This window comes from Gobius niger (assembly GCF_951799975.1).
Source record: "Gobius niger genome assembly, chromosome: 12".
NCBI lineage: Eukaryota > Metazoa > Chordata > Actinopteri > Gobiiformes > Gobiidae > Gobius > Gobius niger.
Genome location: NC_136863.1, coordinates 26,742,050 through 26,770,023, shown reverse-complemented (window position 1 = coordinate 26,770,023; position 27,974 = coordinate 26,742,050). Strand labels below are relative to the sequence as shown.

General features: G+C 44.9%; 1 protein-coding gene across 5 annotated transcripts in view; it reads right to left on the bottom strand.

The window, feature by feature from the left end:
• The window catches only part of shank3a (SH3 and multiple ankyrin repeat domains 3a), a 420,419-nt gene that overhangs the window by 192,644 nt on the left and 199,801 nt on the right, over nt 1–27,974 (bottom strand). For all 5 annotated transcript variants that reach the window (XR_013793457.1, XM_079567785.1, XM_079567786.1 and 2 more), the window contains exons 3-4: nt 24,098–24,301; nt 17,903–17,974 (exon numbers count right to left, since the gene is read on the bottom strand). Coding sequence is in view for 4 of the 5 variants with exons in the window: in XM_079567785.1 (XP_079423911.1) it covers nt 17,903–17,974; nt 24,098–24,301 (276 nt within the window). In the remaining variant the exon portion in view is untranslated. The remainder of the gene's footprint in view (nt 1–17,902; nt 17,975–24,097; nt 24,302–27,974) is intronic.

Sequence of the window (27,974 nt, the reverse complement as noted above, 5' to 3'; positions counted from 1 at the left end):
TTAAGCAGCTTAACCTTCAATATTTCATGAAAGATTAAGCGTAATCATCGTACTGGCTGATTCAGAGCACACATGGGTTTGTGCAGATAAAGGCACAATGAGGACGGTTTCTGCCAGACAAATACATCAGGTTAAGAGAACAGCTGCTACAAAGCAGCAAACAGGTATTTGAAGTTGCTGGTTCCTCTGGAGTCTCCCGAACATCAAGGTGTAGGACCCTCCAGAGGCTGCAGTTGTGCATAAACCTTCTATCCGGCCTCCCCTAAACTGTTCATTGAAGCTGATGAACAGAAACGGCTGCAGTGGCTCAGAAATACATGAAGACTCATTTTCAAACAGTCTTGTTCACTGATGAGTGTCGTGTAACCCTGGATGGTCAGATCAATGGAGTAGTGGATGGTTGGTGAATGGTCATCATGTCCAACAAGGCTGTGACGTCAGTAAGGAGGGGGCGGAGTCATGTTCTGGGACAGAATCATGGGGAGAGAGCTGGTCGTCCCCTTTAGGATCCCTGAGGTGTGAAAATGACCTCTGAAAAATATGTGGAATTTCTGACTGACCACTGTCTTCTATGGCACAAAAAGAAGAGCTGAACAAAATCATCTTCATGCATGACAACGCACCATGTCCTGCTGTAAAGAATAAACAAAAACAACTTCTATGAGGTTGGGAGGCAGTTTTCATCCAAACAGCAGCTCTGGGAGGCTATTCTGACATCCTGCAAAGAAATCCAAGCAGAAACTGTCCACAAACTGACAAGTTTAATGCTATCAGATAATAGTCCTATGTTAAAATGAAGTGAATAAAAACAATAATGATGCCTGTAAACATATGCCAAAACCTATAGCACATGGCTCATTATGCATCTGACATCATGACTTATGCTGCTTGATTCTACATAGGCACACATTTACATATTCTACATAGCCCAAAAAACACAATTTAGCATCGGATAGGTTTGACTTAGTTACTCACCGATACTGATACCAGGAAAATCTGTGGTATCGGCATAAAAGGCAATACCAGTAATTGTATTGGAACGACTCTAGACTGCAGCGGATGGAAATTGAGTTTGAGCTAAATCTGACATACACTCAACAAAAATGTAGTCAACATATGACCTTTAGCGATGTTTCATTGTAGTAATTTTAGCATGATTCTATGTGGACTAATGGCTGTAACGTGTCATGGTTGTGGTGGAGTGAAGAAAAGAAAACCCAAAATGCAGACTGCAACGGAACTAGATTTAATGAATGAAAACCAAAGTAACAAAATCCAGAGACAACTAAAACAGACCGGGGCTGACATAGACAATGACGCGACAAAGGAAAAGGGAAACACAGGGGTATAAATACAATAGGAAACAGGGCACAGGTGAAACACATCAGGGCGGGGCAGGCAGGTAACGAGGGAAGTAAAGCAAAATCACAAGGACAGAACACATGTCAAAATAAAACACAGGACAAGAACACACACAAGAAAACATGAACAAAAGACGAATCATGACAGTACCCCCCCACCAAGGGACGGCTCCCAGACGTCCCACGATATAAACAGCCCCGGGAGGGTGGAGGGGGTCCGGAGGAGGGAACAGAGTCCAAATCAGGGAAGCAACAAGAGGGACATGACACAGGAGGAGCCCACCCCGGACGGAGGTTCGGTCCGATGGTGGCCCCAGAACAGATGGAGCCCACCCTGGACGGAGAAAAATGTTCAGCGGTGGCTCCGGGACAGAAGGGGCCCACCTCAAACCGAGGTCAGTGTCCGGCAGTGGCTCAGGGGAACAAACAGGGGGAACCCACCCCAGACGGAGGTCTCAGTCCTATGGTGGCCCCAGGACAAGAGAAGCCCACCCTGGACGGAGAAAGTGTCCAGCGGTAGCTCCGGAACGGAAGGGGCCCACCTCGGACGGAGGTCGGGGTCTGGCAGTGGCTCAGGGATAGGTGCAGGCACTGGAGGCAGCTGAGAGACTGGAGTGGGAAGGGCCCACCCAGGACAGAACAAGGTCCCGCAGTGGACCTGGGGCACGAACAGGAGGAGCCCACCCCAGACGGAGGTCTCGGTCCGATGGTGGCCCCAGGACAAGAGAAGCCCACCCTGGACGGAGAAAGTGTCCAGCAGTGGCTCCGGAACAGAAGGGGCCCACCTCGGACGGAGGTCGGGGTCTGGCAGTGGCTCAGGGTGGGAAGAAGGGGACAGCCACCCTGGACGGAGGTAGATGTCCAGCGGTGGCTCCGGGACAGAGCAGGAACAGGGGTCAGGGTCCTCAGCTGCCAAAAGGCAGTCCGCTGGGTGTGGAAGTGGTCGCGTCATTCTGTCATGGTTGTGGTGGAGTGAAGAAAAGAAAACCCAAAATGCAGACTGCAACGGAACTAGATTTAATGAATGAAAACCAAAGTAACAAAATCCAGAGACAACTAAAACAGACCGGGGCTGACATAGACAATGACGCGACAAAGGACAAGGGAAACACAGGGGTATAAATACAATAGGAAACAGGGCACAGGTGAAACACATCAGGGCGGGGCAGGCAGGTAACGAGGGAAGTAAAGCAAAATCACAAGGACAGAACACATGTCAAAATAAAACACAGGACAAGACCAAACACAAGAAAACATGAACAAAAGACGAATCATGACATAACGGGTGAATGGTTGAAAGAATGAATTAACATTTGTTTTTGAGTGGTTAAATACATTATAAATTGTACTTTTGTATTGTAACTCACCTGCTCAGGGACTGCAGATGGAAACTAGCTCAAGCTAAATCTGGTGCAAAGCATCTTTAATTAATGTTTTTGCACATTGTCCCTAAATAAACAAATACAATTCTGTTTATGCTCTCATTTTTCATGAGCTGAACTCAAAGACATGAAACCTTTTCTATAAACACAACAGACCCATTTCTCTCAAATATTGTTCACACACATTAATATTGCACAGGTGCCTAAGGCTGTCTACCATAAAAGGATTCTCTGAAACCTTTGCTTTATTGAAGGGTCCGAAAACCAGTCAGTGTCTGGTGTGACCGCCATTTGCCTCACACAGGGCAGCACTCCTGTTGTCATATTGTATACGCTGATCCAGAGCAACCCAAACATGCTCAATGGAGAACATGTCATTCAAAATCCCATCAATATAATGTGCTCGTTTTTCGTTTCAACATCTTGATCCACCTGCACTGTGTGAGGCAAATTGTGTCACACCAGATACTGACTGGTTTTCTGACCCTCCAATAAGGAAAAGTTTCAGAGTGCCCTTTTATTGTAGACAGCCTAAGACACACCTGTGCAATATTCCTGTGTCTAATCAGCATCTTACTGATCCTGTGAGTGATGGATTCTCTGACAACAGAGTGGTGCTCACTATCACAGACTTAGACAAATTTGTGAACAACATTTTGAAGAAGTGGCTCTATAGGGGTTTTAGAAAAAAGTGTTATGTCTCTGAGTTCACCCCATGAAAAATGAGAGCAAAAACAAAAGTGTTGAAAGCTTTGACATTTTAGTTGAGTTTCCTGTCCGTTAACATGCATTGTCCCATTCTAATAAATGAATACATGTAAATGAAAGCTCAGATCCTCCTTTTCAGTCACTGAGCTCTAAAGGCTGGAGTCTACACTATAGTGCCACTCAGGACTGGATTGAGTTTATTGCTAACAGTGCAAAACACTGAACCTTGTTGGCCAGAGTTCTGCTAAAGGATATGTTGCCTACAACAGCGGAAACACGCTTTCTTCTATTGTAGTCGTCCAATAAAGCAAAGATCAATAACAGATAGTGACAGCGGCGCAGAACTGGACCAGGCCACGGAGCGCTGGACGTGGCTCGTATCATGCAGCGCCCCGGGCTGTAGGAATCCCATGGCCTGGTTTCACTGCACACAGACCAGGCTCGATCAATCTCTTTTAGTTCACTAATCAAGTCTCTATCCCACTATTTGACATTTTCTACTTCCCACGGGTCGTATTGCGCCCAGACAGCTGAGCACCGCGTACAACCACAGATAAGAAAACAACGAGTCCTGAACACGAAGACGAATCATTAATCACAAGGAAGACTATGTGAAAAAAAAAAGTGTCTCTACAGTGAGTGGACTTGTCTCCAACGTAAATTTCAAAGATGCAACGAAAAGGCGACAAGAAAAGTGATGAAAAATCAACAAAAGAGCGAGAGAAAAAAAGTTGCAATAAAGGAAAAAAATGCAAAAAAAGCACCAAAAGCACACCAAAAAGAGTTACGAAATGTAACAAAAAAATAAGCAATGACAAAGTGGCAACAACGTGAGGAAAAATCTTAGATCAGTTTTGTAGGTCTTTGTAGGGCTTTCAAATGAGGCGTTACACTGGCCTTTAGGCTGTGAGCTTCAGTCAAGAAGCTTTTAGATTTGGATAAATCTGAACTGGAGAAAATGTGTGAGGTTAAGGCGGGGGTTAAAAGGTTAAAAACTAAACACTTAAAACCTCTAACCCCCGTGTGACGGTTTGAAAGAGCCTCATATCCTTTCACTGGTTTGTGAAACAGTGTCTGTACATGTGAATATAAAGACATTTTAGGTTCTCTAAGTCTGAATTTACAAGACTTTTTTGTCGATTAAAACTAAACTAAAACTAAAATTCTGACCAAACTATAACTAAATTACTGTATATGTGCACCCACTGCTCCAACGGCATCAAGGATGGGTCAAATGCAGAGGACAAGTTCCACTACAGAGACGATCACAGACGATGAGATGAGAATGTGATGTGAAGCAGCGGTTAGCACTCGTGATTCACAGCTAGAAGGTCCCGGGTTGATTCCCACCTGGACAGGGCCTTTCTGTGTAATCTCCCCATGTCTGCATAGGTTTCCTCCAGGTACTCCGATTTCCCCAATCACAAAAAAACATGTGCAATAGATGAATTCTCCAGCCAAGTGTTTTTGACCACCAGCCTGGCTCCATATCATGGAGATGGGTCCCCGGGCGCAGCACTGCTGCTGCCCACTGCTCTCTACAGGTTGCCCAGTTGCGATGGGTTAAATGCAGAGGGCACATTTCGTTGTACAGTTCATGTGTAATGACAAATAAAGCAGCAAACAAACACACATTTAGTTTAGTTTATTTATATCAGGACAATGTGCTGTTACATTAAAAAGATTCAGCACTATGCTAATTTCCATCTGTAAGTGTGGATACCTGCACCTCTAAGGTCCAAAATTACATGTGTTGTGCCCCAGGGAACGATTTTTCGGCCCAGTGCTTTTTAACCTGTATATGCTCCCTCTTGGTGATGACATCAGGAGACAAGGAGCCAACTTTCACAGTTATGCTGATGATTCACAGTTGTACATCTCCTGATGACACCAGGCCAACAGATGCACTTTTTAACAGCATTATAGATATCAAATCCTGGATGGCAGAACATTTTCTCCAGCTTCACCGGCTGACGTTTTAATCATCGGTCCTGAAGCCCAGAGAGAGAAACTATAATATATATGGAGTGCAACCGTTTTTTTGTTTTTCTTTAATAAAGTGCACCTTACCCATACCTCTGGATTAAAAAAGGTAATGAACCAACCTTAAATCTGGCCTGCATAACTCCACTGAATCTATCGCAAAGAAACTAGAGATACTGCAGTGAAATGTCTTCACAGCCTAAAGTATAAGTGTGTGACAGATCCCAGTGTGAATCATTTAGCTGTTTCCAGTAAACAACAATAGCCGGACTCAGACTGTTCCTTGTGTTGTAGCTGGTCAGGTGAGAGCAGAGTGTCAGGCTCGCTCTGAGGCGTGCTCCTGACAGCTGCCATGGGCCTCACTGCAACTGACAGCTCAGGGCCAGCGCACCTACTGTCATTGGTGTACACATGCAGAGCGCTCACTCAGTAACACCAGCACAGTCTGTAACACAGAAGCCCAGTAACACCAACAGAGTCTGTAACACAGGGGTCCAGTAACACCAGCAGAGTCTGTAATACAGGGGTCCAGTAACACCAACAGAGTCTGTAACACAGAGGCCCAGTAACACCAGCACAGTCTGTAACACAGGGGTCCAGTAACACCAGCATAGTCTGTAACACAGAGGCCCAGTAACACCAGCACAGTCTGTAACACAGAGGCCCAGTAACACCAGGAGAGTCTGTAATACAGGGGTCCAGTAACACCTGCAGAGTCTATAACACAGAGGCCCAGTAACACCAGCAGAGTCTGTAATACAGGGGTCCAGTAACACCTGCAGAGTCTGTAACACAGAGGCCCAGTAACACCAGCACAGTCTGTAACACAGGGGTCCAGTAACATCAGCAGAGTCTGTAACACAGGGGTCCAGTAACACCTGCAGAGTCTGTAACACAGAGGCCCAGTAACACCAGCACAGTCTGTAACACAGGGGCCCAGTAACACCAACACAGTCTGTAACACAGAGGCCCAGTAACACCAGCACACTCTGTAACACAGAGGCCCAGTAACACCAGCAGGTGGGAAGTCACACGGCGCCCAGCGAGGACCCATCAGTTGAGGATCCAGGCTAATGGTCAAAGTCACCTGCTGGAGGGTGAAATCCTCCACCCAGCCCAGGATCATACCTGGGACTTTCTTGCTGTGAACCGAGAGATCTAACCACTTTGCCACCGTGCCGCCCAGGTTGACAGATTCTATGGCTAAAACCAGTTTGGACGTGAACATAATGAGACTCTTTCCTCCTGAAACTAGAGATACTGCAGTGAAATGTCTTCACAGCCTAAAGTATAAGTGTGTGACAGATCCCAGTGTGAATCATTTAGCTGTTTCCAGTAAACAACAATAGCCGGACTCAGACTGTTCCTTGTGTTGTAGCTGGTCAGGTGAGAGCAGAGTGTCAGGCTCGCTCTGAGGCGTGCTCCTGACAGCTGCCATGGGCCTCACTGCAACTGACAGCTCAGGGCCAGCGCACCTACTGTCATTGGTGTACACATGCAGAGCGCTCACTCAGTAACACCAGCACAGTCTGTAACACAGAAGCCCAGTAACACCAACAGAGTCTGTAACACAGGGGTCCAGTAACACCAGCAGAGTCTGTAATACAGGGGTCCAGTAACACCAACAGAGTCTGTAACACAGAGGCCCAGTAACACCAGCACAGTCTGTAACACAGGGGTCCAGTAACACCAGCATAGTCTGTAACACAGAGGCCCAGTAACACCAGCACAGTCTGTAACACAGAGGCCCAGTAACACCAGCAGAGTCTGTAATACAGGGGTCCAGTAACACCTGCAGAGTCTATAACACAGAGGCCCAGTAACACCAGCAGAGTCTGTAATACAGGGGTCCAGTAACACCTGCAGAGTCTGTAACACAGAGGCCCAGTAACACCAGCACAGTCTGTAACACAGGGGTCCAGTAACATCAGCAGAGTCTGTAACACAGGGGTCCAGTAACACCTGCAGAGTCTGTAACACAGAGGCCCAGTAACACCAGCACAGTCTGTAACACAGGGGCCCAGTAACACCAACACAGTCTGTAACACAGAGGCCCAGTAACACCAGCACACTCTGTAACACAGAGGCCCAGTAACACCAGCAGGTGGGAAGTCACACGGCGCCCAGCGAGGACCCATCAGTTGAGGATCCAGGCTAATGGTCAAAGTCACCTGCTGGAGGGTGAAATCCTCCACCCAGCCCAGGATCATACCTGGGACTTTCTTGCTGTGAACCGAGAGATCTAACCACTTTGCCACCGTGCCGCCCAGGTTGACAGATTCTATGGCTAAAACCAGTTTGGACGTGAACATAATGAGACTCTTTCCTCCTGAAACTAGAGATACTGCAGTGAAATGTCTTCACAGCCTAAAGTATAAGTGTGTGACAGATCCCAGTGTGAATCATTTAGCTGTTTCCAGTAAACAACAATAGCCGGACTCAGACTGTTCCTTGTGTTGTAGCTGGTCAGGTGAGAGCAGAGTGTCAGGCTCGCTCTGAGGCGTGCTCCTGACAGCTGCCATGGGCCTCACTGCAACTGACAGCTCAGGGCCAGCGCACCTACTGTCATTGGTGTACACATGCAGAGCGCTCACTCAGTAACACCAGCACAGTCTGTAACACAGAAGCCCAGTAACACCAACAGAGTCTGTAACACAGGGGTCCAGTAACACCAGCAGAGTCTGTAATACAGGGGTCCAGTAACACCAACAGAGTCTGTAACACAGAGGCCCAGTAACACCAGCACAGTCTGTAACACAGGGGTCCAGTAACACCAGCATAGTCTGTAACACAGAGGCCCAGTAACACCAGCACAGTCTGTAACACAGAGGCCCAGTAACACCAGCAGAGTCTGTAATACAGGGGTCCAGTAACACCTGCAGAGTCTATAACACAGAGGCCCAGTAACACCAGCAGAGTCTGTAATACAGGGGTCCAGTAACACCTGCAGAGTCTGTAACACAGAGGCCCAGTAACACCAGCACAGTCTGTAACACAGGGGTCCAGTAACATCAGCAGAGTCTGTAACACAAGGGTCCAGTAACACCTGCAGAGTCTGTAACACAGAGGCCCAGTAACACCAGCACAGTCTGTAACACAGGGGCCCAGTAACACCAACACAGTCTGTAACACAGAGGCCCAGTAACACCAGCACACTCTGTAACACAGAGGCCCAGTAACACCAGCAGGTGGGAAGTCACACGGCGCCCAGCGAGGACCCATCAGTTGAGGATCCAGGCTAATGGTCAAAGTCACCTGCTGGAGGGTGAAATCCTCCACCCAGCCCAGGATCATACCTGGGACTTTCTTGCTGCAACAAAGTTGCTTGTAATAAAGTTATGTTTATATGCTTAAAGTCAGCCCTTTGAATCTAGAAATTCTCTACATACATGATATTGTTCACTAACATTACCATATTTTAATTCTTGAGCTGAGATCTGAGGCATTACTTACAAAATGGCTCGAAATGCACTAGTCAGTAAGAAGTAACTAGAACTAGAAGCTGTGGAATGTACAGCTGCAAATGCCTCAAAATGCTGTTTACCTTGCTTTTTCAAACTTCAAATTCTGTTCAAATGTCAAACTATACCTCAGTTAAAAAAAAAAAGTTGTGAAACAATGTACAATAATACAAAAGTGCATACAAATGAAAGTGCTTGTTTAGAGTCATCACTGCGTGTGGAAAGAAACTGTTCAAATGCAGATCAGTAGAACATTTGATCGAGCTTTTCCCTGAAGGAAACTTTTCAAACGTGGCCCTTGCAGCGCAGCCTGAGGCGTCATTAGCATTTTGCAAAGCCCGATCTAAGAGTCGAGCTTTGGCTGTGGCTCCAGGAGCGACAAAGTGCAGGCGATGGTCCTGCCGCTGGGAGAACAACTAAAGTTTTCTTTTCTTTCAGAGTGAGATCTACCAAACCACACAGTAAAACAACTGGTTCTGACACTCTCAAAGCTTGTGTAAAAAGAGTAGGTGCCGTCAGGCTTTCTGAGCAATGTTGCTAGTGTTAGAATTTCAATTCAAGTCATGAGAAAGAGTCACGCCCAAGTATATACATTACTCTACAATCTGCGCATCAGAATAATGGAAAGTCTTTTTGTGACTAAAATCAATAATAAGTTCACTATAATGAGATTCATCGTTTGAAGTGATAAGCTCAAACATTGGCATAATGGATCTACAAAGTTTTTCAAGGTCTTTTATTCAGTCAATCCACTTCAAGAGATGCGGTCTAGACGACTACTTTTCAAACCTTTCTTCCTGTGCTGGGATACGGCGATCGCTACATGAACCGGTGTGAGGAGGAAAACATTAGCATTCTGTCAGAGTTTCAGACAAGAGTGCACCGGCGCTTCACACAGCCCACTTGCAGCCGAGCGAAACGGAAGCAGAGTAAAAAAAAAAAAAACGACACGGGGAGGGAGAGAGGAGAGGCGAAGGAAGGGGAACCTATCTGTGCTGGACGATGAGCAGGAGGAGAAGCAGCGCAGTACCTTACTATTGAGCCTGGCCTTCCTGGCTTGTGCGGCGCGTTTCTTGCTCCTCTCGGACGCACGCCTCCTGCCCAGAGCTGAGCCCATCTCCTCGGTCAGCTACTACAGTCCCACCGCCGCCGGAGCATCATCCACATGGCCGCACCGCCGCTACTATCTGCCCCTCGCTGTCAAAGTAGCCCATCCGCCGCTACATTGTCCCTCCCACAAAAGGCAACACAAGCGTGGAGATGGAGAGAGGGGTGATTCCGGAGAGAGAGAGGGAGAGGGTGGAGGAGCTGAGGACACATACAAGTAGATATGGCTGAATGGATCTTCATGGATTATATGAAAATAATGGGGAAACTGCAAAGGCTGCTGTTTTTTGGGGGTGATCTGAGGACAACACAGTGTCCCATCTGTTATCTGCCATCTCATAGGGTTAGGTTTAGAGTTAGGTTCTCAAAGCCTTTTGAGAGGAGAGTTTACAGCCTATATGCCAGGGTCACACCTCATTTGAAAGCCAAGACCTTCTAGTTTCTAAAACTATGCGTGAGATCTGTGTGTGAGAGAAACACACATGTTGGAAACTCCACTTCATTTGGTGTAAAATATCCCAGTTTGTTTTAAGGAAAAATGAAATGTAATAGAAAGAAAATACAAAGCAGACCTGATCGCAGCAGAGACATTACTTTTGAAATGAAAGCCTGTGAAAAACCCTGCAGGTCTTGTACTAATACATTTATATTATCCACTGAACTAAAGCTGTGTGTGTGGACTTGGGTCTTGTCTTTCCACTTGATTTATGTTTGTGACTTCACGAAAAAATAAACTAATCTGAAAGCCAAGACCTTCCAGTTTCTAAAAGTATGTGTGAGATCTGTGTAAGTGAAACATTTGCATTAAAGCAGCAGAGATGGTCAGAAAGTCACTGAACTCTTGAAAAGTCTTGAGCGCTCTGAAAGCTGTTAAATTTGGTTTCACGGTGCCAGTGGTTTCACAGCTAGAAGGTCCCAGGTTCGATTCCCACCTGTACGGGGCCTTGCTGTGGCGTTCGCAAGTTCTCCCCGTGTCTGCGTCGGCTTCCCCTATCACTAAGAACATGTAGGCTCCAAAAGGCCAGAATGAATGTAGTGTGTGAGGTAGTGGGTGGTGGTGGTCTACCCCAGGGCAGCTATGGCTTCAATAGTAGCTTACCACCACGAAGTATAGCATGAATGAAAAATAACTTTAGTGTAGCGCTTTGAGAAACTTGGTAACACAGGCTTGTACAGTGCAAGCCATTATCATTATTATCGTTAAAATGATCCGCACCGGGCATGTGAGGTGCCCCTATTTTAGCATTTAGCCATTTTCCACACAGTACTTAACATGTAGGTTACTGTGACTCTCTGCACTGCCACGACTTAACCAGATCAATGCAGTTAAAGTGTCAAGCCAATAATCAACAGGGTCGGGGGGGTGGGGTGGGCATGACACGCCCCAGATATGGCAGCCTCCAGCAGCAGCCGCTGGTCGCATGTCTGCCTAATATGGGCTGGGACAAATTATCGTTTTCCAAAATATCGCTTTGTTGTGATGTATCGTATCAGATACTCTGTGATACGTGAGCTTTTGGAGTATCAAAAGCTCACGTATCAAAGTACTTTTGATACCCCACTCAGTTATAGAGAAGAAATATACAAATGTTTTTGACTCAAAGATGGTTTTGCTCAGACCAGATCTGATGCTGATTGGTTTAAACTCAAGACATGTTGGAAACTCAACTTCATTTGGTGTATAATATCCCAGTTTGTCGTAAGGAAAAATGTAATGTAATAGAAATAAAATACAAAGCAGACCTGATCGAAGCAGAAATTACTTTTGAAACGAAAGCCTGTGAAAAACCCTGCAGGTCTTGTACTAATACATTAATTATGTTAAATGAACTAAAGCTATGTACTTGAGTCTTGTCATTCCACCTGATTTATGTTTATGACATCACCAAAAATAACAGCTTATTGCTTTGTTTTTTAGACCACGGATTAGTGTTTAACAGAATTATGAAGATTTAGCCTCTAAAAGCTGAACGTAGGTCTGGGTTTTATCACATTCATGTAACTTTAGCTCATTCTGACCCACATGTCTCTTCATATCTGCTTAATAGGGAAAGAGTTTGGTTAAAGCGTCTCTGTGTGAGCCTCTGTGTGCCTCTGTGCACCTCTGTGTGAGCCTCTGTGCGCCTCTGTGTGAGCCTCTGTGTGCGCCTCTGTGTGAGCTTCTGTGTGAGCCTCTGTGTGAGCCTCTGTGTGCCTCTATGCACCTCTGTGTGTGCCTCTGTGCACCTCTGTGTGAGCCTCTGTGTGCGCCTCTGTGTGAGCTTCTGTGTGCACCTCTGTGTGAGCCTCTGTGTGCCTCTATGCACCTCTGTGTGTGCCTCTGTGCACCTCTGTGTGAGCCTCTGTGTGAGCCTCTGTGTGCCTCTGTGCACCTCTGTGTGAGCCTCTGTGCGCTTCTGTGTGCACCTCTGTGTGAGCCTCTGTCTGCCTCTGTGCGAGCCTCTGTGCGCCTCTGTGTGAGCTTCTGTGTGAGCCTCTGTGTGAGCCTCTGTGTGAGCCTCTGTGTGAGCCTCTGTGTGAGCCTCTGTGTTAGCCTCTGTATGCCTCTGTGCACCTCTGCATGAGCCTCTGTGTGAGCCTCTGTGTGAGCCTCTGTGTTAGCCTCTGTATGCCTCTGTGCACCTCTGCATGAGCCTCTGTGTGAGCCTATGTGTGAGCCTCTGTGTGAGCCTCTGCATGAGCCTCTGTGTGAGCCTCTGTGCACCTCTGCATGAGCCTCTGTGTGAGCCTCTGTGTGAGCCTCTGTGTGAGCCTCTGTGTTAGCCTCTGTATGCCTCTGTGCACCTCTGCATGAGCCTCTGTGTGAGCCTCTGTGTGAGCCTCTGCATGAGCCTCTGTGTGCACCTCTGTGTGAGCCTCTGTGCACCTCTGCATGAGCCTCTGTGTGAGCCTCTGTGTGAGCCTCTGCATGAGCCTCTGTGTGCACCTCTGTGTGAGCCTCAGTGCACTTCTGTGAGCCTCTGTGTGAGCCTCAGTGCACTTCTGTGAGCCTCTCTGTGAGCCTCTGTGAGCCTCTGTGCGCCTCTGCTAGCCTCTGTGTGAGCCTCTGTGCGCCTCTGCTAGCCTCTGTGAGCCTCAGTGCGCCTCTGCTAGCCTCTGTGAGCCTCAGTGCGCCTCTGCTAGCCTCTGTGTGAGCCTCAGTGCGCCTCTGCTAGCCTCTGTGAGCCTCAGTGCGCCTCTGCTAGCCTCTGCGCCTGTGACCATGTTACCAAATAGTGCATTACTAAATGATCTCCTCCCCCCTCAGCGCCCTGGGCTTTACTCACTCGTGTATAATAGATACCACTCCACGCACACTCCCATTTGTCGAGTGAGTGGACTTAGATAACAGGAATATCAAATCGGACTGAACTTTGGAGAGGAGTGGCACATTTGAAACACGTCCAGGAGCATTAACATTGGAACGAAGCCTGAAACAGGGGCGGATAAACTAAACATAATAAGATTGTATGGAGACATGTACTGTTGTTGTTTGCAAAGGTACTGCCTAAATAAGTGCAGTCTTTGTGATGTAATTGCAGCCATTACTATGGCTATTTGATTGGTATGAATTGAACTGGAACAAAGGTCACTTTTAAAAATGACTTTCTTTTGAGATACAGAAACATGATCCTTTTACCATCTGGGGGAATCCCAATCCAGAACATCAGTACTAATAATCGTCATTAGATCCCAGTCAATACCTCTTCTCTCCGTTACTGGAGACGGTGTAGGTGCATGAAAGCACAGGTTCCTGCTGAGAAATACTTCAGTCGAGAGTCATCAATGAGCTGAACTCACAACAACATGAAACAAAAATGCATTCTGTATTTTGGGGGCATTGTTGTTGTTGGGGTCTCTTCTGTGAGAATGTTTGTGGAAACGTGTGAGCTTCACCACAGATGCTCTAATGACAATAAAGATGAACTGAAGTGATAAAATATTAGTCATATGAAAATAGTCATATTTTGACCAAAAAAAAAAAAGGACCTATAGCACACAGTGTAGCCACTCAGTCTAGTGCAGCTGTGGAGGAAAAGGTCAAGAGAAAAGTACATCAACTCTGACCTTATTCTAAACTGGTGCTTGTGGCTCCTGGACTCCGCAGTAAAGTAGGCTATACGCCTGACCTCTGACAGCAGAGCAGCCCCTGCTGCATAAACATGGTGCTAGAGAAAAGCAAGTCGCAAGAAGATATCTTTAGTCAGCCATGCATTATTTAAAGCAGGCAACACCAGCCAGTAACACAGGGGCTAGAATAGCTCCACAGCCCTTTTTAAGCAGCTCCCCAGAGGCTCTCTTCATGCCTCCATACGCTCCAGTCACATTTTAGATTGAGCTTTTCGGTTTTGTTCTGAACATGTGAAACACTCTGCAAACATTCAGATAAATATAGTCAGGTATCAAGTGGAAACTCTAAGACAACTAAGTGGTGTAGTTACACAAGTGTCTTCGAGTACAGCTCTCTGCCATTTTTGTTACATAAGAAAACAGCTCAAACCTGGTGTTTTTTAGTGGAAATAAACAGCTAGCTCAGGGGTCGGCAACCTTTAACACCGAAAGAGCCATTTGATCCGGTTTCCACGGAAAAGAAAACACTGGGAGCCGCAAATACTTTTTGACATCTAATGCTGGGTTTACACATAACGACGACAAGTCACGAATGCCACGAATCCACATTCGTGGCCGAGGATCACGAATGTGAGTGATTCGGGGTAGAGGTTTCACGCGCCGCCACGAACACGTTTGCGACCTGTTACTGCGTGTTACGATTAACGGCACGAATTATTATGCACGGTCACGAATATGCGTCCCGCACTGCTGCGCGCTGTTGCGAACTGTTGCGTGCTGCTGCGTGCGGTGGCGCGCTGCTGCGTGCTGTTGCGAGTTATTGGGAATTGTCGCGTTCTGTCAAAAATCTGTCAAGAATTGGGCGAATGTGGACAAGATCGCTGCCGCGCACACCGGGTTGGAGGCGGAGCAGGGACGTCTCGCTCCGCCGTGCGCCCCTGACTCTGGGCTCTCGCCAAATCGGGTTAAACAAAAATCAAATAGACCAGCTCAGCCCTGTCCATATACTGAAGAATAGCAATAGTTTTTCAGTCTATGGGACAGTCACACCAGTTCAACCCCGCTCCTGTCAATGTGTAACACGGGCAAACGCAGACTGAGTCTATCAGGACAAACACATCAACAAACGCACGCACTTCATGTCAGATAAGTCAGTGCAACAGCCGCACATTAAGGGCTGACTTTACTCCACAGAATAAACATAAAAACACTACACTCACTGTGCACTCGATCTTCTGAGGATCCGTCGTAGAACTTTCTGCTCTTAAACCTTTTTATCCATGATAACACAGGCCTGTCTCCACCTGACCCGCGCCCATCGCCGCTTGTTTTACGTGTCTAAGGTTGTAAATAAGCCTTAACTTATCTGTGGTGTAGCTGTTGGAACCACGGGCTGTTGTTTTGGTGCGGGGCAGCATGGGAGATGCATTCAGGGACAGCGGGAAAGGCGCACTTCTTACTGTCCCTTTTTTTCCCCACAAACGCGGGGAAAATCGGGACAAATATACAACAGTGGGGTTCTCCAGCGGGGGGGCAATAGGGGTGGCAGGGACTGGCTCCCAAACATCAGGAGGAACGACCGCAGGAGGAGGAAAAGCCGGCGTTTTGGCGGGTATTCCGGCTTTCACGAGTATGACGTTTATTTTGAGCGACGAAAAACAATAAAATATATTTATTCTAACATGTCAAGATCACAATAATCTTCCAATTTAGAGCTAAAATATTAAAGAACTAACACAAATAAAACACACTTCAATTAAATACTTTGTTGTTTTTTTAGTAATTTATTTTCCCAAGCCACTCAGAGCCGCAGTATAAGGATGAAAGAACCGCATGCGGCTCCGGAGCAGTGGGGGGGTCCGCCCCTTTACACCCGTCTCCAGTACGTGCTAGTGGCAGGCCGTGATATTGCAGCCAGCAGCCCAAAAAGCCCTTTTTGTCATAGACACTCATGTAAAAGGAGCAGCCATGTCTACGGCCCGTCACCCGGGCCGTAGACATGCGCGAGCGTGTACGTGATGACTCATGAACGAGCAGAGTTCTCCCTCGTGTGATTTAGCGGCTGAAGTCTGAGCAAAACAAATGAACGGACTGGACTAAAAACAAGGATAAAAGCGAAATAACAAACATCTCAAGTAAGTTTATGTTTCTCCATGTCTTTAGCCAAAAACTAAATACGAAATGTGTGATGAATATAGCATGTGTTTATCGCATTGGATTATGGTTAATAAGAAACAACTAGCCTACATGTTATTGGAAACTCATTTCTAAAAATTAAATAATGGCACTAATAACCTGTAACTTTTTTTATTACTTTAAAAAATACTAGAAGCATTTAAAGTACTTATGTACTTATACCATTATTTGTGTAAGTAGAATGAAACACAAAAGAAATGCATGATTTCTGCATCTGTCCTGGATCCAGTACAGTACAGTACAGATAAATGCTATATAAAAAACAATATCTCACATTTTACCAATGAAAATGTAATATAAAACACTTTTGCAGTGCTCATTCTTTGTATTTCAGCCAAACAATTCTAGTTGTGATGTTATACTAGCAAAAAAATCGAGTTATTACTTCACTCTATGAAGTAATAACTCGATTTTTGTCAATTCTATCACAACATCAAGACTTCCAGCACTTACGAAACTTCCCAGAAAAGTGACCGAGCGGAAGTTCATGTGCGCGGTTACGTACGTTCGAAGGTCCGCTAAGCGCCCGGTTGTTTTTAAGCCCCGCACTGACAAACTAACCCCCAAAGTCATCGTAGCATAGCAGCTTATTCGCCTGAAATGGCCTTAAAAAATGATTTTGTATTAAAAGAACGATGATATTAAGAGATTTGATTTTACAGCGTAATGGCGTCCGCTTCGCTCTGAGGCTTCGTCGGCAGCCGTGCGCGCTCCCGCTGCCTTCACCCACTTGGGCCGTGGGGAGCATAGATACAGGTAACGCGTCATACGGGTACTTTGGGCCATTATGGCGGACGAAACTGGAGTCATGCGCCACTGAGCACCCCTATGTAAAGAGATAGGAGCTGGGACAGCATGCCTCTTCCATGTATATATTTCTATGCTCCGGAGCCGCGGGTTGCCGACCCCTGAGCTAGCTTATGAGCTATAGACATTTGAGACTTACAAATGTTCTTCCTTCTCCTGAAACACTGAAGAGCCTCCACACCTGCATCACAGTGGAGGCGTCACACGAGGAGCTACAGGAAATAGGCAACAGGAAACAAAAAAGGGACAAACAAGGAGGTATCCAGGCAAGACTCGCAGCAAAGTCACACACATCTTCTATCCTACTATTGTTCTGACTAATGTTAATTCACTGGAGAATAAGACGGACACCAGTCTTACCAGTGCAGGACACCACGCTCTGAAACAGGGACAAACCCAGGAGTCAGACTGAAGGCAGTTCCCTGACCTTCACAAACCTGCGGCTCGGGACTGACCCAACACCTGAACACCATTTCAACCTACAACTGTACAATGACAATTACAGCTCTTCCTTACTTAAACTATGTCAATTATAACTGAAGTCTTTGTTTGCATTAAAAAGACACCGCTGGAAAACAATCCCCCTGTGCTTGTCATTTTCTCTTCACAGCAGTGTTTTTAATGGGAAATGTCAAATCCACTCAGCTATAGCTTCACTGCGGACTACTGCAGCTAAATGTCTTTTCACAACTGAGATATCTGCTTATAAATGAGCGCTTTGCTTACACCATGAGCGTTTGAAGCCAACCGCAACAGCACACAAACACCACAGCCTCAGTGAGCATTGAGACCAGTGAGACCATCGGCTGCACGGAACTCCCCCACCCCCACCACGTCGAGAGCTTACCTTCGTGTGGAGCTTTGACAACTGCTTTTCATCCAGGTAGGTCTGAGTGTACACGCGTCTTTTGTAGCGAAACTGAAAAAGAAGAGAAGGGAAGCAACGCAAAAATGTTAAAATGCTACTTTTGAAATTCATAATGCATCATAGAACATTGTGTATCCAGGAGAATGAATGAATGGCGTGTTCTTGAGCCGTCCCACTCTCTTTTGCCCGTTTCCCCAATTTTTTACTCGAAATGTTTTACTTTTTTTTTTATCATATTAGTTACAAATTTGTTCTTATTTTTGGCCTTTTTTTTTTTTTTTTTTAATTTTCTGACACGATTTTCTCCCAATTTTTCTCCCCATTTTTCACACATTTCTTGACATTGAAGATTAACCCGATATTTTACATTTGCAGATCTTCCACTTATTATTGTTCTGTTTTCTAGTTCTAGATGACAAATATTGATGGTATATAATCGGAAAATGCATCGTTCAGGAATCGGTATCGAAAACAAAGGTAAACTAAGGTATTGGAAAGTATTGTTAACCCTTGATCACACTTTTTTATGCCAGCTGAGTGAAATTTTCCAGGGAAATGTTGGATGATCTGAAAAACTGAAGGATTTATATTTCTCAAAAACTAAAAAAAACAAGGTCTAACTCTCCTCTTTTCATACATATAAAAATATTATAACTATTTATATATTTGAACACCTTTATGGCCGACTTTCTGTGGCAAAGTCACTCAGATGTAATTGCCATTGTGGGCCCATAGACTTACATTGTCACCCCTACTGTTCAAACCACAACTATAAAAGGAATTCAAAATGTCATTTCAAACTTCTGCATATTTTCTGAACCTTGAGGCTTACATCTTACACATCAGGCCACATCAGCCAGGCCAGAAATGTACAATTTTGTCTATAAAGGGACTATACGGAGTTTAAAATTGTCTAATTTCTTCCCCCTAAATGTTCCAGCAATGTCCTGATGTGTAGAATGAGCTCAGACCTGTTCACCACAACTGCCTTTAAAATCCTGCACTGTCACTCAAAAAGGTGTTAATTCGGGTCCGAAGTGCCGTCATGCATGAGCTTAAAGGGGGGGTATTATGCAAAATCGACTTTTTCAAGCTTTACATCTTGTTATTATGTCATTCCCTCATTAAAAATATGCCTAAAGTGTTGCCTTGGCACATTCACATATTTTTGAGTAATCTGTAAAAACTGATGGCAGCCATTTTAGGGATAGGTTTGCCTGAGGGGGCGTGACGGAAAGGGTCAGAGGTTCTTAAAGAGACAGAGGCCTATTTCAAGACATTCACTACAGCCATTTTGAGAGAGCAATTTTATACAAGGCAGTTATTCTAATTTACAGCATTTACAGACCAACAGAAGGTTGCGTCATCATTGTAGTGTGCTATAGACTGGTGCTATGTCAAGCATAATACCCCCCTGTTTAATATAGAAGGTGCAGTTACACGTATGACCTGAGGTGGCAGTAGTGAGTATAAAATGGCTAACTTGCATCTAGCCCCTTTAAAATGTAAAAAAACAAATTTTTAACTTTTTGTGGTTTTGGAACATGGACAGTTGGCAATTAAAAGGTAAAAAGAAGAAGAGAGAATCGCACCTTCAAAATAAAAAGTTTAATAAAGTTTCAAGCTCTTTTTTGGGTCGAAGGGACATTACCGTAACTTTTTTTAAAGGTGTGACAAGGGTAAAAGCACAGGTCACAGGACCCAGCCCTGGGCATCACATGGCCAGTATTACAGACCGACAGCACCGACAGCTGAGTGCTGATGTCCTGCGTATGGAGACATGCCTCATCTGATCTGAAAGCATAACGAGATGGACCAGGAGCAGCCAGAGCCTCTGTGCTCGATTAAGCAGCCAATGTGAAGGTGCACATAAAAGTGAAACAGTCTGCTGAGAGGAGCTGTGCTCCACTGGCCCCGGGCTCAGTCTCACCTCCCCATGGAGACACAATATATGTGTCCGGTCTCCTCCTAAGAGGTCACTGAGTGGCCCTCACCAGCACTTCATCAAACCAAGTCTGTAGGAGTCAGTCTGCAGCGAAAAGGGAAACACTTGTAATTTAAAGATTTCTTTTGCTGTATATTACTCACATAAAAATGACAAATTGTTGCAAGAATGGAATGAAAACCCACAAAGGTCTGCACATGTGTGAGTATATCCTCACAAACGTTTGTGATCACATCACAAAGGAAATTGTTTGTTTGTATTTGTATTATAGAGTGCTGTGCAGCATTTGAGCAGATTGATCCGGAAACTTCAGACTCCAGAAGACGTTCAGTGGAGTTTATATTTTTTTTAAACAAAACAGAAACAAACAAGGAAAGAACAAGTTTAGCTCAAATCCTGTTCCTATGTCCACATAACGATATCAAGTCACAGCGCCCCCTAGTGTGGCAATAAAAGGAAACTGAGGAGAATAAAAGTTCACTGTTCACCTCCAGTCACTTGATTATCTTACTACAACTCTCCGCATGTGCATTCTGCTGACTGATGAGAAAAAGGCATCAGTGACGAAGGAGCCCCACAATTACAGCTGCCAGCTGCTGCCAGCTGCTGCCAGCTGCTGCCACACTGTCAGTGTCTGCTCTGAGTGACACTTCATGACAGACTCCCGCGCCTTTAAACCGCGCTTTTTCAAAATAAAGCCACAAGAAAATGATCCGTTTGTTTGTTAGTTAAAAGTCATGTCGGGCTGATAAAGACCCACACTTTTACAATGTTCAGAGACAGAAGCAGTGAGCCTGGTTTCTACAGGAGGCACAGAGTCCAATGTCAAGATTTTTAATGCTACTAATGCAAAATACCTTGGCATATTCTTGGCAACATCCTTTGTTTGATTTTAATTTGTAAACATTCAATAAAACAAAGGATGAGGGGACATTTTGATATTAAAAATCTAATTGGACACAATGGAAACTTTTGAGCCAAAGATTTTGTAAAATTTCAGTCAAAACTTGTTTTTGATAAATGAATGTCGAAAAAAATGTTGAGCCATGTCATTGAGCGGGTTCTGTCTCTAAAGAGAAATGATATATTGAATGACTTCAAAGTCCTTCATTTTGGCATAATTCATTTAATGGCTTTTAAACATTTTCACCCCCACCTGAACCGAGCACAATTTATCCAGTTTGGCTTTACCAAAATCTAAAAGCTCCTTGAAAAAAGCATGAAAATGCAAAAAAAAGCAACAAAAAAGTGTCAAAAAACAAAGCGATGGAAAAGTTACGACAACACGGCAACAACACAAGGGAAACATATCAGTTTTGAGCTTAGCTTTCAATTGAGGAGTTAAACCACGGGCCATACAGACGGCATCGCGTCATAGAAGGGGTCGTGGCCTCACCGTGGGGGAAAACAGAATCTTTTCACTCTTTTTAGCCATTTTCTGGCGAAACATAAACAAATTTAGCACATACAAATAAAGTCTAAGTCGGGTCCATAACATGTAGCATCATGTTAGCATTCTCCGTTATTCATGTATTTATGGGCTGTTGAACCACTTTGCTCCTCTCCATGTCTTTGTATCCGTATTTAGTAGAAAACTATATTCATGATTCAGTATTTGTTAAAGTACTTTTTGAATAATTAGAGAAAGTTAAGAATTTTCTCCAAATACATTTGTTCAGTGTGACATCACGACTTCCACCTCCGGGTCCTAGCAGAGCGGCAAATATGTGAAGAAAAACATTGATATATTGTACCTCTACCACTATGGAGCACTCATTTTTGTGATAAATATAAGTGTTTTCTGGAGGTATTTTTCGAACCCGGAAGACACAACGCTTCGATTCAGTTAACTCCGCCCCCTCTCTCCGCACATACTTTACCGTAATATAAATGAACAGCAATAAGTGAAGATACTTCACGATGCAGTTATACGGAGTTGACATCTGCAACACAGCTTCATAAATGGCTAACACACATGCTAATATACGTTTGGATTGACTCACCGCTCTGGTCCATCACTGTTTACATTATGGGACTTGCGTTGGTTATAAAAGTTAATCCACTTTGATTCTGGCGAAGGTTCACCAAACATCCATCAGTGACAGTCACAGAAAAACACTATTTTGGTGATAGTCGCTGAATCCCGGAGAAAAAAACAACTTCGAGTGGCCTCTTCTTTAGGAAGGTTGAACCATAAACTGTAGCCTATATATAGTCCTGTCCACGTAGCCAAACGTGCTTCTTTTTCTCCGTGACATTATCGTTAGGTAAGAATAAAGAACAGGTGTGTCCAGAATAGGTTATAACAAGCTCCATCTTCACAGCTGCAGCGCAAACATGACGTCTGTATGGTTCAGACGCTCAGGGGTGCGTTTGTTTTGGCCTCAGCTGACCTGGAAGCACCTCGGGCACATCCTTTTTATTTATTTATTTTTTTGTTTCCTTTATTTTTTCTCTTTGTTTCTCTCTTACGACAGAAATAATGAAAAAGCTATTTTACAAATTAAAATCAGGCTGTAAGACATTACATTACAGACGTCGAGCACTTCCGTTCCGCTGTGACGTCCCAACGGAGCAGGTCAGTCTTTCACCAGGAGAGGGCGGAGCAGCTGCTCAGAGAGCAGGATTCAGGAGGATTACTGAGAACTGCGTGAATGAAGCCACAAACCACTCTGGGGGTGTTTTTGATAAGGAAATAGCATAACAACATGGCTAAAAGCTCTAAAAAGTCGATTTTGCATGATATAGGACCTTTAAAAACGCTTAAAAACAACCATCAATATTTCTGAAAGTCAACGGAAAGTTACTGAACCTACTTATTTGTCAGACTCATTAGACAAAAATGCTGTACCTACTGCTAAAAAAGTAATATTTACTAAAGTCGGTATGTCCGGGGTTAGCGTTAGCGCTGCTGCGCCGTTAGCATTTTTCTCTGCTAACCTGGATGTAGCGATTTTGGTAAATATGACTTTTATAGCAGTAGGTCCAGCATTTTTGGCTAATGGACCTGATAAATAAGTATGTTCAGTTACTCTCTGTTGAGTTTCACAAATATTGATCGTGGTAGTAGTTTTTCGCACAACTGTTTCTGTTATTGTTTTCCCCCTTAATTGTTTCCAAACATGACCATATAAATGGGCAATTCCAAAAATGCCATCTGTATCTATAGGCCAGGGGTGTCAAACATTATCTGGCCACTGCCTTGTAGAGCATAAATTCCAGAGTATGTAGGGGGAAAAAGTAAGTCTAAAGCCCATTCTTGTGCGTAGTTATGATTTTTTAAAGAATAACCAGAACGCTCATTCTAGCCACTAGGGGGCATTAAATAAAAAATAGAAAAAGGAAAGAGTTCCACACGTGTCCAGCAGAGGGCACTGACATAATAAGAGCTCAGGATATGAACAACACATTATATAGCCACGTGACAAATGAACAGTCTGTCCCAGGGCGGCTGTGGCTTCAATGACAGCTTACCACCACCGAGTGTGGAGTGAATGAATAATGACTACTATGTAGTACTATGTAGGACCCAGGCTTGTAAAGTGTATTACAAGTATAAGCCGTTGTTTATAATGAAGCTACAGTCAAGTTGGGGCGTTGACGCTTATTATTATAATTTTCTCTATTATATGCGGCCCGCGACCCGCCGTGGGAGCTGAATTTCGGCCCGTGACCCAAAAGAGTTTGACGCCCATGCTATAGGCTGTATGCTCCAGTTGAGAAGTTTTTAGATTTGGGTAATGCTGAACTGGCGAAAATGCACTCAGTTCAGGTGGGTGTTAGTTAGTATTTGAAGGGGGGAGGGTCCTGCGGAGGCCAAAGCAGGGTGCAAGGGCCTGACACGGCCCTTCAAAAGGAGTTCTTTGGCCCAGGACGGAGTGCTGAGAGTCGGAAACTGTGCAGTACATGCATTGAGAATACACAAAAATCAATGTCATCATAAAGCTACACTGCAAGGAACTTTCAATCAATCAATGGTGTTGTATTTGCCTCCCACAGCTGAAGAACATTCCAGGAACGAGTTTTAATGAAATGTTCTGAGTGGTTGTGTTTGTGTGAGTGTTACGATTGAAAAATGTGTCAAAAAAGCAGAAATGTGTCCAGTCTTCTGCAGAGTTTTGGAACTGTGTGCAAGGCAAACCAGGAATTGTGTGAAAGGTTTTGAAGAAAGTGAAAGTGAGAGTTTTTGTTGTCACATCTCTCCAGCCCTGGGGCGTGTGCAGACCTACCTCCAGGTACGGGACCGGTGCGATGGAGGGGAAAGGGTACTCTCTCAGCTGCCTCTCCTCGTCCAGGAACTTGCCCGCTTTGCCATTGAAGGCCGGCTGGAACAGGCCGTAGTTGAGCACGTCCTTCAGGCTCTGGTTGAGGCTGCACAGGATCCGTTGTTTGGACAGCCATATCGGAGCATCCACATTGAATTTCAAACACTTCTGCGGAGACAAGAGCAGAGGATTTAGAAAGACCACCCGGGGCAGCAGCAGGGCACGGTCACAGGTGCTCGAGGCTTATGCTACGCTTTCATTAGGAAGGAATAACATGGACCATCTGCCAACATGTTCAGATTTACTACATCACATCAATGTCAACCTCTGAAGAGAAGCAAACCCACGGTGACCGCCTTGACATCAAAAGTGGAAGTATGAAAGATTTGTATAATATTTCATGAACATGGGCTGTGTCTGAATGACCAAGTTCAGTAATACACAGTGGTATTACTGCAGGAGCCACCCCACTGGGGGGCTGAAGAAGCATGAGGAGGAACACCTGTGGGAGTGTTTCTTCATGAGCACATCCCTCGTCCACCTGCCTTGTTCTGCAGAACTAACCACAGATTAAGCCTGTAGAGCTCCTTTATAGAGCTTTATAGAGAATAAAAGGAATATTAATGCTATAATGAACATTACTATTACTAAGCAGAAAATAAGGCTGACTGTAACAAATCCAACCCATTTTGTTGTGGTGTCAGCATTAGTTAGCGATGTTAGCGATGTTAGCATTAGTTAGCAATGTTAACATTAGTTAGCGGTGTTAGCATTAGTTAGTGGTGTCAGCATTAGTAAAGGCCTATTCATACTCCACAAGATGCGAGAACTTTGTTCTCGCACCCAGAGCTGCGAGAACAAAATGACGTCATTTTATTCTCGCAGCTCCTGTTCGGCAGCTCTGGCTGACACTTCGGCCCAGCAGAACTTTGTTCGGCAGGGCTGCGAGAACTCTGGCTGTGATTGGCTGGATTTTTAGTGGGCGGGGTTATTTTAGCGGAAGCGGGAAGCGAGAATCCAATGTTTACGTCCTAACACCGGTGCGGAAAACGGAGACAACATGGATAGTTTTGCGGCACCGCTCGCAGCAGTAAAATACTTTGTTGAAGGATTACAAGGACATGCCATCCATTTTCTTCCGCTTTATCCGGGGCCGGGTCGCGGGGGCAGCGTCTCAGCAGAGATGCCCAAACTTCCCGATCCACACACACCTCCTCCAGCTGTTCTGGGGGGACCCCGAGGCGACACCAGGCCAGCTCAGAGACATAGTCCCACCACCGTGTCCTGGGTCCAAGGACACGCACATGGCAAAAAAGTCCTGGGGAGAAACACGTGGACGTTTTGGGCGAGGACGAAGAGGAAACAGAAGAGCCTGGAGCTGCCAGCGTGAAAGAGGCGAGTGATAAAGAAAAAAAAAAAGTGGTTCAGGCTCGTGGACGGAGGAATACCAAGCTTGTACATCTCATACCCTTTCATCAAACACCGGGAAACGTCACCAACATGTTCAGTGAAGGTTCTTGGATGGACAAAGCCTGTACTGAGGCTACACAGACGTGAAACTATTAGATATTATAAGACTTGTTCTTCTCCTCTGCTCCGTTTCATTCATACCGTGTTGGCTTGGCGGTTTTATTTATTGTGATTGCACAACATCACTTTTGAATGAAATAAATAAAATGAAATGAAATGAAACAACATGGTTTTACCGAGTGACACGGAGGTAAGCTTTTAACGTGAACGTTTTCTAACATAATAAACCAGCACGAGATGTGGCTAAACATGAAGTCAATCTTCAAAATGTTTTCAATACCGTGACTGATACATTTTATAATAGTTTGAAGTCAAATGGCTTGTTTTATTTCGGTCATTCCTTGTTTGTTTTGGCTGCGGAGAAAGGGGGCGTGGCAGTTCGGCAGCAACACGTCTTGTGGAGTATGAAATGTCAGAGCTCAGACGAACTTTGTTCTTGTTCTTTTTGCCTCAAGAACAAGAACAAAGTTCTCGCGTCTTGTGGAGTATGCAGAGGCCTTAAGGCGGTGTCATCATTAGTTAGGCGGTGTCAGCATTAGTTAGTGGTGTCAGCATTAGTTAGCGGTGTTAGCATTAGATAGTGGTGTCAGCATTAGTTAGCAGTGTCAGCATTAGTTAGCGGTGTCAGCATTAGTTAGCGGTGTCAGCATTAGTTAGCAGTGTTAGCATTAGTTAGTGGTGTCGGCATTAGTTAGCAGTGTCAGAATAAGTTAGCAGTGTCAGCATTAGTTAGCGGTGTCAGCATTAGTTAGCGGTGTCAGCATTAGTTAGCGGTGTCAGCATTAGTTAGCGGTGTTAGCATTAGATAGCGGTGTCAGCATTAGTTAGCGGTGTCAGCATTAGTTAGCGGTGTCAGCATTAGTTAGCGGTGTCAGCATTAGTTAGCGGTGTCAGCATTAATTAGTGGTGTCAGCATTAGTTAGAGGTGTCAGCATTAGTTAGCGGTGTCAGCATTAGTTAGCCGGTGTCAGCATTAGTTAGCGGTGTCAGCATTAGTTAGCGGTGTCAGCATTAGTTAGCGGTGTCAGCATTAATTAGTGGTGTCAGCATTAGTTAGAGGTGTCAGCATTAGTTAGCGGTGTCAGCATTAGTTAGCCGGTGTCAGCATTAGTTAGCGGTGTCAGCATTAGTTAGCGGTGTCAGCATTAGTTAGCGGTGTCAGCATTAGTTAGCGGTGTCAGCATTAGTTAGCCGGTGTCAGCATTAGTTAGCGGTGTCAGCATTAGTTAGCGGTGTCAGCATTAGTTAGCGTTTTCAGCATTAGTTAGCGGTGTCAGCATTAGTTAGCCGGTGTCAGCATTAGTTAGCCGGTGTCAGCATTAGTTAGCGTTGTCAGCATTAGTTAGCGGTGTCAGCATTAGTTAGCGTTGTCAGCATTAGTTAGCGGTGTCAGCATTAGTTAGCGGTGTCAGCATTAGTTAGCCGGTGTCAGCATTAGTTAGTGGTGTCACAACTTGTATCTTGGTTGGTCCAGAAAAAGACCTTGCTAATATTATATATTTACATTTCTATTGTATAGTGCAGCAGTCGGATATTCTATTATGCTACACAGATACCCTACAATAATGCAGGAAAACACATAAAGGCCCGTCTCATTGCTCTCAGCCTTAGTTGTGCTGTTTTTGAACATCCACAAAAAAGTGTGGCTCTGTGTAAACTCCAATCACAGTCCCGGCCTCTGTATCCGGGCTCGCTCTCCGACCTTTTCCCCCACGTTTTCTTTTTGTTTTTTTTGTTAACGTCAGAGATGTACGAGCTTAGAGGATCCTTCAGAGACTATGAAACTGAGGCGGGGGACTCCAAGGACAGTGCGCCAAGTCAAGATGATGCTTCAAAACAAAGAAAATACAATCATTCTATCGTAATGCTTCTATCTATAAATGTGACTCAGTTGTTTTGCTCGGCCGGTCACAACGACAAACATCTGAAGTTTGATTAAGAGCAGGAAAATATTGCAATAAACAAAATTATTGGAGACTTTTTTTTTTTTTCTTCACGTCACTGGACCTAACTCAACTTTATGCCCTCAATCTAAGGCACACATGAACTAAACAACAAAAAGGGACAAAGGAGGAGGTATCCAGGCAAGACTCCCAGTTTAGCCACACAAGCCTCTATCCTACTATTGTTCATAACATTGATCCCACTGAAACCAACTTAAAAAATGGAACTCTCAGTAATACCTTGATCCAAAAGTACATATTGACATATGTTTTATAACAGTGGTTTGGGGGCCAGCGCTTTGTGTGGGCTCAGAGTCAGGCCATAAGTGGTATTATTTGATTCAATTCAATTATCAAAATCATCAAAT